Source organism: Pieris rapae, chromosome 21, assembly GCF_905147795.1.
Source record: "Pieris rapae chromosome 21, ilPieRapa1.1, whole genome shotgun sequence".
Lineage (NCBI taxonomy): Eukaryota > Metazoa > Arthropoda > Insecta > Lepidoptera > Pieridae > Pieris > Pieris rapae.
Window position 1 is genome coordinate 3,062,185 of NC_059529.1, and position 12,036 is coordinate 3,074,220.

General features: G+C 30.3%; 1 protein-coding gene across 1 annotated transcript in view; it reads left to right on the top strand.

Moving 5' to 3' along the window:
* The window catches only part of LOC110995032, an 89,496-nt gene that overhangs the window by 46,550 nt on the left and 30,910 nt on the right, over positions 1-12,036 (top strand). The window contains exons 4-6 of the mRNA XM_045632979.1: positions 4,234-4,350; positions 6,036-6,166; positions 10,897-10,986. Of these exons, the coding sequence (XP_045488935.1) occupies positions 4,234-4,350; positions 6,036-6,166; positions 10,897-10,986 (338 nt within the window). The remainder of the gene's footprint in view (positions 1-4,233; positions 4,351-6,035; positions 6,167-10,896; positions 10,987-12,036) is intronic.

The window sequence follows — 12,036 nt, forward strand, 5'->3', positions numbered from 1 at the left end:
ACTGCAATTTGAAATACTCCGCTGGGAGAGATATTATTTATTTGAGTTTGGAACTCCACGTTGCTTTTTGCCATATGAAAAACATATGTACATACATATGAAATTTATATAAAAAACTATGACCCAGTGAACGTCGTACCTTTTACATATATTTGTGTCAAATTACTATAAAAATATACTTATGGATTAAATATCTCATACTACATGGTATCTTTAAATATATAACGACCACAACACACCAAATATTTCCCAACAGAACAGTTCTTATTGGGAAATTCAATTGTCGTTTTTTAGTATTATTTATTTTCTATTTATGTCTCTCACCGTTTAATCATGTCCCGAATTTCCACAAATAAATTAATTTCTAAAATAGCCAATCGGAAAAGCCATTCTTACGTTTTAGCGAGATCGACTAACAGCATTTTTTATATATTCTACAAATTATTAATTTAATACTTTTATGAGTGTTGCAATCCCTCCGATTCAATTTCCTGTGGTCGCTAAAATTTTAGTACTTTTTTTTAACTTTTACTCTACTCCCCTGCCATCGTGTCCAGGGACTTTATATATCTCACTTTTTTTTTTGTTTTTTTTTTGTATTAGTTGCGTGGGGTAAGAGTTTTATTTTTAATGTAACATGAGACTCATGTTAAATGATACCGCCCATTGATGGTAACAGAAGGCGCACAAATGCGTTAGTGGCCTTTTAAAATTTAACTAAAATATGTGTGTGTTTTTGTTATAAAAGTAATTTAACATTTTTTGCCTTAAGACAGTTCTAAGATATCTTTCCCATCTTTAAATATTTTATTTTTATCCGGATAGAATAGTAAAAATGTTAATACAAAGAGCATCAGCTGCGATCCGCAGACCATTTGGAATTGGAAGCGAACACCAACTTAGATAGTTTGAATCGAATTTGTGGTCTATAGAAATTGCATAATAAATCTCTGGAAATATTGTATTTGTAGTAAAGTATAATTCAAGCCAATTTGAAAGAATATTAATAATAAGGATTAGTATAGTACCAATTCTTAAAAGGCCGGCAACGCACTCGCGAGCCCTCTGGCATTGAGGGTGTCCATGGGCGGCGGTATCACTTAACATCAGGTGAGCCTCCTGCCCGTTTGCCCCCTGTTCTATAAAAAAAAAAATAAAAAAAAAAGTATATTACTATACTAATCCTAATAAGCCGGACATGATGCAATCTTATAAAAATAACAAGAAATTATCCCTCAATCCAGCTGTAGAAACATAACGTTACAAGGAACGATCGCAGGAAAAAGATCATTTCTCTTGAGGAAAACTTGACTTTATTCCCGATTCGCTTGTCTCGTTTTTATGACTTGTTTATTTACTTAGATTTAATATGATAGGTTTAACTGCATATTTATATTACTTCTTTGTTCTATACAAAAAGTATTTAACATTCGCTTGAACGGTGACGGAAAAAATTGCGGGGAAAAAATATAATTATAATGTCATCATACCGCCTTAATAAAACCTCAGTATTAGCTATAATCTGTAATCAAATATCGGCAACATAAATATTTTCTATCCCTTAATAAATACAATAAACTTAGACTATCAAACAATAGCAAACTAAACTCACATTAAAATGGTAATAGCAAAGCTCACAGACAGAATTAATCCCGATGGCAGTGACCCGACGTTCAATTGCAAATGTAGCTTCAGACAATAAAGCTTTTTCCAAGAGAACCAATAAAACAGAACGTTTTCTATTCCTAATAAAATTTCCATTTTATGCACCCTTTGTAGAAGAGACTGAGTGACTTGTAAAGTTTGAAGTATTCAAGATTAGCAGCATTTTAGAGCTGGCAAATAAATATGTTAAAACGTATGGTTTAGAATTATATAAAAGGCAGTTTTAAGATATATTGTTTAAACTTATTTTGTTGAATATTATTTGTTTTTATCATCGAACCGATTTATAATATAGAAATTCTAATATAATGCAGTGACTAAAAAAACTAGTAGTTTAGTATCAAGGTTTAAATGAAGCGTCTATATTTACGGATATTTATTTCATTTATTATTATTTTTCATTATATATAACTAAATAATATTTAGATTTTATCACTGGACCCATTTATAATATAGAAAGTCTAATATAATGCAGCGACTAAAAAAACTAGTTGTTTAGTATCAGGTATCAATAAAGTGTCTATATACACGGATATTTATTTATTTTTTAATTGTATTTATTATTATTATTCAGTATATATTGAGGCGTTAAATCTTAATTGCATAGCATTTAAATAAAGTTAAAAATATTTCTTGATTAAAAAAAAACGTTTGGCAATTGTTTCATCATATTTTTGGCAATAAGATCTGTTTAAACATAATAATCTTTGAAATACTGAGTATGCAAGAAAATACAAGTCTGTCAAAGCTCTCTTAGTTAAGCCAATAAGACACGAACGCAACGTTTTCATAGAATATAAATTCATTTTCCATTTTGGAGGGTGTCATACTGATTAATACAATGAGCGTTTCTTGGTTAAGATAAATTTGATAACTTTGACGAGTGAAGTTCTAATTATGTATTTTAATATTCGTAGTTTCGCCTTAGACAAAACCATGAGTCGACGCTAAAGTTTAAAAAGAAAATGTTTTATTCATTTCAAGGAGCAAACTTTGCAAATTGGCAGACCGTGACAAATTGATAAGTTATAACAGTGTACTACGAAACGTAAAGCGGTTATGATATAGTACCTATATAATTTACTTTTGTCTTACTTGATGAATACATATGTTTCTAGTAATTCAGTCGCGTAAAGAAAAAAGACCTCGGTATCTAAACGTTTAAATTCATTTGAGAAAATATAATCATTTCCGATGAATTGGGTCTTATGATGGGTCTTATTTATTGTTATCGTACGTGATGAATATATCTGGTCCAGTCCACACGAAAATGCATATTTTTATGGACTAATGTCTTATTATTAAAATGTATACCTACATATTTATTTAAGTCTGGAATATGACCGACGACTCGATACCCACTTTGTGCAAGGCGATCACTGCAATCCTATTAACTTTAACATCCCATGCCATATTGTCATATTATATGAACACGAAATAATATGTGAAATGGCGCAAATCGAATCGAACGTGTTCCAAATTCAAAATAATTAAAAAGTTGAAAAAACTCATGCAATATTTTTTTTATTTATGCAGTATTTTTTTCTTTTATATTAATTCAATCTACCATTCTACCAGACTCAGACTAATACTCATATATAGTATGTCTCACTCTAACGCGTAACGGCTGCACCGGCCGCACTTACGCTTACAACGTCACCGATCTCGCCAGAGAGTTGTAAATACGCAGTATGCGTTTTGTTTCAGTCTAACCCACCTGCGCTACGTTACCAATAACGCCAGACAGATGTAAGACTCAATATGCGTTATGTCCCGCTCTAAGTTCTAACTGTATTGGCCGCACCTATATGACGTGTGTTAGGTTTTTATTTTTGTTACGGGATTTCTTGATTCTGTTGCCGCACTCAAAGCTCGCTTATAATCTATATATATCAATTGCAAATATATGCAATAGCTTAAAAAAAGCATTTTCATTTATAACAGAACTTATCGCCAGACTGACTATAACTATATAATAGATTGAGCACTCCCTTGAGCTGCACATGAATTATTCAAATTTATACTAAACTAAATAAACAGTATGGAAAATCAATGCGTTCAAGATGTCAGAAATGAACAATATAGTATGTAGTTTACGAATACGTGACGAAACTATCTAAAGTTTGGCGGCGTAGCTGGCAAAGGCGTTTGTTCGGTTTGTTGACGGATTTTCTTGGCTGATAAATATATAAACTTCAAGTGTTGTATACTTTAGTTTATGAACATTGTGTTCAGCCTCTGTGAATGCATTTTTTTTAAATTAATACTTATGCACAACCAGCATCAGGGTCCCACAACATAATAAGTTTTGGCTTCTCACTGAGCCCTAACAATAACTTTGTTTTAAGCAATATTATTTTTTTAGATATAAGTATATTAATTACATAATATGATGTAATTCAGACCTAAGTTTCTTTCTTTCTAAAGTCTATACCAAAATCTTTGTATTGCTTTATTTACACATATTTAAATGTAAGAATCAAAATCCTGTACTGTACGGGTCAGTTTACCTATTTAAATCAGATATAATTCTTTAAACCTTTATCAATTTATACATTATCGTTACAGGCAGACATAGCACAATCAGCGAAAGGATACGAATCAGAGGATGAAAACGCGGGCAGAAAGAGACCTAGGGTCAGCGACGACCGCCCCACCAGCCGGACGACAATGTACTCCAAACAGGTAATAATTTCACAATAATACAAAAAAAATGAAAATTTTACGAGGTTAATTTTCGTACGAAAATCCTAATGCTAGAGTTACATAAAAGGTAGTAAAAACTAAGCCTAAACTAAACACAGTGTATTTACACACACACGTAAATTAAGGCGCACTTACAAATCTGTATTGTAAAATGCAGCAAACTGATCTCTTGAAATCGCGAACAAGACTGTATTCATTGAAAATCCTGAAAAAAATCTCCTGAACTTAATTAAATAGCATAATGTATTTTGTTCGAAATAATTTTTGTTTAATAAAATTTTATGAGGGTGATCCACAATATTTTTAATCGGCCGATCGTCACATTTTTTGATTAGTCATTCTTGATATTACTCAGGTTATGTTAGACGCATATTTATTTATGTTAAAAATATTTGTTAAAAGTCACTTCCTCATTTTATAATTTTATAGTGAGTATATTGTGAGTAACCTCTCTTAGTTCCCAAACTAATACAATTTCTCAAAATCCTTACGACTGACAATATTGTGTGCTTCTTGGGAAGAAGACATTGTAACGAAATATGTACCTACTCAGGACTTCTTATTTTAGTATAAGATTGTATTTCGCTGGCAACCGAACCATTATTTTTGACACATATTTAAATTTTTACGTGTTGGATCATCTCTTAAAACGGTTATAAACCACAGTAGAGGTTGTTGAAAACGTGTAGTTATACAAAAATCGTGTTAAATCTCCGTTACAATATGTATTAAAATAACAGCAACAAATATTGCATTTTATAGCTTCAAAATAAGTGGCAAGATCGTAAAACTAATATAAATAAATAGACTCGGGTTTCTCAGCGGTCCTCAATCACTATTGTAGCGAAGCAATTTCTTCTACATCAAATAGGTCGCGATGGTATCACGTTTGATCGATGTGAAGTAAAATAATAAAAGAAGGAAATAAGTAGATTTTCATAAGTAACTTAGAGTTTTTGCATGGAGTATTTCGGAAATTAGTTTAATTATGTTTTGGCCCGAAAAGTTGGACTGATATTTGCCAGAGTCTTGCTATATCTAATCAGTGTATAGTATCAAATGAATGACATACATATTTCACTGTTCAAGGAAACTTTGTGATGCGCAACCTAATAATGTATGCAGGATTGTGACCCAGGCCCCAACCAAAACGGCATGAAACCAACGCTTTAATATTCAAATATTTGTACAAAGGTTGTACTTTTTTCTCTTTCAGGTTTTCTTAGTTTTAGAAGCCTGGCTTATACAGACGTCCAGACTTCCAGCTTGTCCAGACGCAAGCACACTCTTTATTTCATATAGCACATAGCATTTAATTTTATAGAAATAAGCATTTAACTAATTAGTATTACTCTTTTGTTAAAAGTGCGTGTTGAATAACAAAAGACTATTTAGAGAATAATCGAGTAATAATATTAGCCTCGATTATTAATAGCATCGTAATATAGTAAACGCGTTTTAAGTGACAATTTTACATTTCGAAAGAATACTTTTTCGAATTCGTGACAACATTATTTTAAAGGTTGCATTCCAAAAAATCTTGTGTATAGAAGCATTGATAGATTATAGTTTTTAACCTTAAAGGTCTATCATAGTTATATTAAGATGAATAAAAAAATTGAATTATTCTTATGTTTTTTGTATACAATTGGGTTATTATTTAGGAGTTCCGGGAGCAGTACTGTATCAACAACAAACAACTGGATCTGCTGGAATTGGAAAAGTCCAAGAAGGACAGATTCCTCGGGTGCTTATCCCAGTACCACATCGAAAGCCCGTGTTCTCGAACCAACCGGTATGTATATTGATGTTATGTGTATAAATAGTATGTACACGTTAAAATTCCAAACAAAAAAAAATTTTTTTTGACAAGATTAAAATAAGCGAAAATTTACAAAAAACCGTTTGTAATTCAAAATCTTTATGGTTTAGAAATTCCGTATATCGACAGCTCCCAAAACACTGGTATATATACTGTTAGATATAGAATGTTGTTGTTGTTTTTAAACTGGGACAATACTTGCATAATATCAATAAGTGTTTTTAATATTATTTCACCAAAAGCAGGGACTTGATCACTATCTTAAACATCAAGGTCTGCATGTTGGTCATGATTAATCAAATCAATTTCCATATCTTCATTATCGGTTTCCGTTACTGAAATTGATGTATCATTTTTTTCGACCTAAATTTTTAAAGCTGTAACATCGATATTTTTCCTGAATAAATTTGAAGAAATCATCCTCATCCCTATACTCATTATTTTAAACATGCAATTTTAATAATTACCGAAATCAGGTCTATATTATATCTGCTAGGTAGAATGAGAAATTTACTTAGTAAATAAAAAATAGATTTTCTTGCAGCATGGTTTTATTCGTAAAATAAAATAATACTGTATTATTATTATTACATATATATGCTTATCCAATGTAGGGTACAGTAAGAACGCTTTAGAATGAGTTTAGCTTGGCATATAAAACCAATTTTTTATTGAAAACCAATAAATATTTATTCTATTTGTAATAAGTACTGAACAATTTTGTTACTGTTGACAAAATTACATTTTAAATTCTTTGATTCAGTTAATTTGTACATAGGTGCCGCAGTTTACGAGCGGGTATTTTTTTAAATATTTTTGGGTAATGTATAAATTTAAATGTACAGTAAAGCCTATATAAAATTATAAATTTATTTATTAACTTGCCTTATAAGTCAAGTAGCAATATATCTTCTATATATTTTACAATAATTTTGTATAGCTATATAAATTAAATATTATTATTATAGATGTTTGGCACGACATTTACACAGATTAAACTTAAACGAAGCAGTCGTAGCAAATTAAGGACATTAATTTGTGTTCCAAAACTGCGTAGAGTTATGTACGTCGTAAATTGCCTAATCAGAGAGATCAAGATTAATTCGTTAAACAAATAATGGATGCTTTGCCATTTACAGCCTTTCCCTAAATATATTTTGACCTATTATCCCTGTTCTTGGATTTTAGCTCTGGACGTCAATTCTGATTATATATAATCTGTTAAAACGTTCTGGCCTGATTAATCATATAAACCACGGGTTTCGACTGCACATTGGCAGTTGATTTACAGATGCATTTTATTTTATTATTGTAGAGTCAAATAAATGTATGCAAAGTAGAAATTTCTGCGTTTAGAGTTAAAATTAAATAGTGGTTTAAAAATTGGTAGTTTTAAAATTATGAGCGCACGAAATAAAGTATAATACTTTTAGTACCCTTTGAAATTTTTACTTAATATTTCACTAAAAATTAAATAATGAACTATTATATATTAGTAACGATTTTATATTCTTTAAAAAGTGTCCATGAGCCCAACCACTTTTAATATTTATGATTTATTAATAATCATGCTGTTAAACGAATTTAATAACCATCTTATTGTATTGATTCTCTATATATATGTTAACCAAAAAAGTTTAATTTATAAAATATGGCATAGTCTTCCCTTATTTATAATAAGAAAACGTGTAAACTAAAACTATAATATTCATAGAAAAAAACACACGAATGTTACCTACAAGATCAAATTCATTTCAATTCACAAGCTCCCTGGTGCCCTCAAAGCTCTATCCATGCATAACATATAAGCTAACTTACACTTCGGTTTCGGGTACCGGCAAAAATTATTACCCTCAAGCTAACAACAAATTCAAACCACTGACATAAACCAACACATTACATACAATATTGTAAAATATATACTGCATACCCTAATAGTTATATTAAACAATAGAATCACTATCAAAAGTTTTTATTTTATCGGTATGACACAGTAGTCAGTACTAATCTTATATCTTTATACGATCAATTCTTGTATATATATGTAATTGGAATCTCGGAATCGGCTCCAACGATTTTAATGAAATTTAGTATACGGGGGGTTTTGGGGGCGATAAATCGATCTACCTAGGAATCATTTCTAGAAAATTTCATTTTATTCGTGTTCTATCACACTCATGACTTTTTCTTTAAATTAATAACTTTACAAAAACCAGTTCAATTGTTTTTTATTATTCTGTCGGTAAGATCAAAAAATATTATTCATATTTCATCATTTTATTAGTATTTAATTCGTACTTAAATATAATTTACAAAAAACACGATTAAAAAAAAAAATACCGAGTAAAGCTCGGTCATCCAGGTCCTAAGTATTATACTATACGAATACCAAATTTACAAATATCATCAAATACTGTTATCAGAAGAATCTCGATGACATTCTAAATAATAATACTTAACTATTAAAGATTAAAGAATCCGATGAGAAGTTTGGTTGACAAAACAGATAATTCAATAATATCTTATATAAAATAATATATGTAAAGAAATAATTATATTAATTATTTGGTTAAATTCTTATTATCAATTATCCATTTTAACTGATGTTTCATTTAATTCAAATCATTGTTTCATACGCGTAACATAATGTACACTAATTATAAACGTCAAAAACATAAATGTATATGAAATGCTTCTAATTTTACATTTACTGCAAGTTTTCAAATCGAGGGCGTAGAACGGGTGAGATGAACTGGCAATAAACTCTCCGGCACTCTTTTTAATCGCCAAGTTTTTGTTTTACACAACGTTTGTAAGGAGCTGCAAACATTACACTATGTACCACATGATAAGTAATTAATTTGTTTGTTAGTCTGTTTAAAAGATGCTAATTTTGGCTCGTCATTTAAAATTAATTCGAAGAATTTTTGTTTGAACAATTTGCGTTATAAAAGAAATATAATAAAAGTGATTGTTTTCAATTAAAATTGCAAACTATAAATTTCGTATTTTTAAAATACATATTTCACACAGTTCAGTTCAGTTTCAGTTTTGCTATGGACTCCTAAACTATCGAACCGATATCAATCAAAATTGATCACCGTGTGCAGTGTGATCTAATTTAAAAGATAGGACAGCTTACATCTCATTTATACCCGCAATTTTTTTTTAATAAGTTAAAAGTACCAACCTTTCACATAAGTTCTCCTACCGTTTCCCTTGAATAGTTTACTACTATGTAATATAACAAAACCCTTAGCCACAGAGTATTAGTATAAATATTAGGTATATACAGTTGTACCGAACCTATATGCTTAGAACTTTCGCCCTAAATATAATAAATAGTCCATTGTCACTAGGTTTCTATAAAGCGATACAAAGAAAAGATTGCGAGGCTCACGAGATAACAGTCCTGCAATAAATTATTCATTGCCTTACAACCAATCCTGTTTCGTTTTAATCTCAAATGAGAATAAAATTTAAAAAGCGTGAGTAACAATACATTGTCTATTCTTTTGTTAATTTAAGTATAAACCAACTTTAATAATTATTACTATTTCCAGATTTGTACCATTAATACTCTGGATATATCTGGAAACTACTGTTTTTTTTTAATTTTCTTAGCTTATAACGCGTCTTTATCATTTTAAAAAAGGTTTCTTTTATAATTATAAAATTCGCTTTATATTTTTCGTAGCTTGCAGCAAATAAAGGAACAAGTTTACTGTTATTCAAACATAGGTATAGTTTCAAGATCTTCCAATTAATTTTCAGTATGCAAATAATTGGTGCCCAATGCCAAAACAACAAACAGATATGGACTTAAATAATTTAAATTCAAAAATTGTCTAATGGATGGCAGGCAATTATATTTTTAAAGAATTGTTTGCAACAGAAACTTTGAATTTCAATTTGTGCACGTCTAATAAAATTTTGTGATCAAAATATGACGTCATAATAATTTATGTAATCAATTGTTTATAATCGTCAATTAGAATTAGTTTTAATTCCGCGATCTAAGCGGATTTACTTAATAAACGTCTCTCGAGAGGCATTTACGTTAATAAATTGAGTATTTTATTATGTTCCTCCCTAAGTATTAACAGTATTAGTTACGCCCTGCCCAGGGTGAAAGGACAATTCAATGTATCTTTAGTTCGTAAATGGATCAAATGGAGCTTAGGACGGATATCTAATGATACATAAACTGAGTAAGAAAACATTCCTGGGATAATAATAGGTTTACGTAAAATATAATATTTTTCTTTATGCTTCCGGTAGCAAAGAAATTCAATCGAACGTTTATTATTGTTCAGTTTAACTGGTATAGAAAATAGAAAAACTTTATATACGTACATAATATAATATAGGATATTTAGGTAAAGTATTTTGGTTATAATTATATATGTTTGCGTTGTGTTTGAGATGATGTGTCGGGTGTATGTATCAAATAGAGTCTGCATATGAACTGTAATTAGCTCAATTTTCAACATGAAAGACAAAACCGTTCCTCCACATACCGATATGCAGTTAGAGTATATAGTATATAGATATATATTTCATATCAGCCATTGCTCCGATGTAAATATATCAATTTGAATTGTTACCAAAGTAATGTAAAATATAAAACTCAGATTTTCGTAATATAAAAAATATAAAGCACTCAGGGATTTTGTCGAATTGAAAAACATTTTCCATTGCAGAGCGTCATTTCTATCCGTTTGTGTCCGGCGGCGAGTGCCTTCCGATGAGAATCTCAACACCGATTATGCGCCCATACAGCGGTATCCCAGGTAAAACGATTTCCTTTTAAAAGTGCAATAATTTTATGCAAATAGAGATTTTTATTTAAAATTACATTAACGTAAAAATTTTGAAATACCAAGTCCAATTTGTTGCAAGTTTAAGTCGAACCTGCTTCATCTTAATATATATAAATCTCCTGCCACGATGTTTGTCCGCGATGGCATCCTAAACTACTTAATCGATTTTAAATTAAATTGGCACACCATGAGCAGTTTGATCTAACTTAAGACAAATGGCGCTGTGTTAAAAGGACCAACGTTTCACATAAGTTCTCCTACCGATCCCCTTAAATAGTTTCCTACCATGTAATATAACAAAAACCTTAGCCACAGCAACGCATGGTCGAGTCTGCTAGTGTGATCAGAATATAATAGATATTTGCTGAACCGTTTAATAATCAAGATTCTAGAACTTAGAACTAGGTTTATTTTGTCCTAAAAGTCCTACGCAATTACAACGAACGAATTGTAAAATAATACGGACAGTATTATTATAAATAAATGTACAATACTTTCATAACTTTGCGTAGCACAGTAAAATAATTCCCGTAAGACTGGTTGTATATATAGTGAAGAATTTAAACGTTCATTAAAAAAGTGTCGCGTTGGTCAAAAAAGATAAGAGTTGCTAAAATGTGAGACTTAATTTTTCTAAGTTTAATTTAAATGGATCAACAACGTTAAAAACAGTTTTTCAACCTTTTATCTGCTTTGCCTCACCTGAGACCCTAGAATTCATTCTTCACTTACGAAACTAAAACAGTAGGTTTAAGGAAGAGTTTTTCGAATAGCCCCCCTTTAGAATCAAATTGCCCCCCTGTGGGCGTGCTCCCGTTGGGAAACACTGTCTTAAATATTAGGTTTAAAGACTTAAAAAAAAAGACAATATTGTCACTTGCATGAGAACAACACTAGTTTAACATTAAATTGTAGTCGTTCTTACAATAATCACAATAAAAATATAGATAGTACATGCATTAAACTTAAAAGCAAAAGTAACCAAAGAAATATTAACCGAAAATTATTATAAGAAATGAA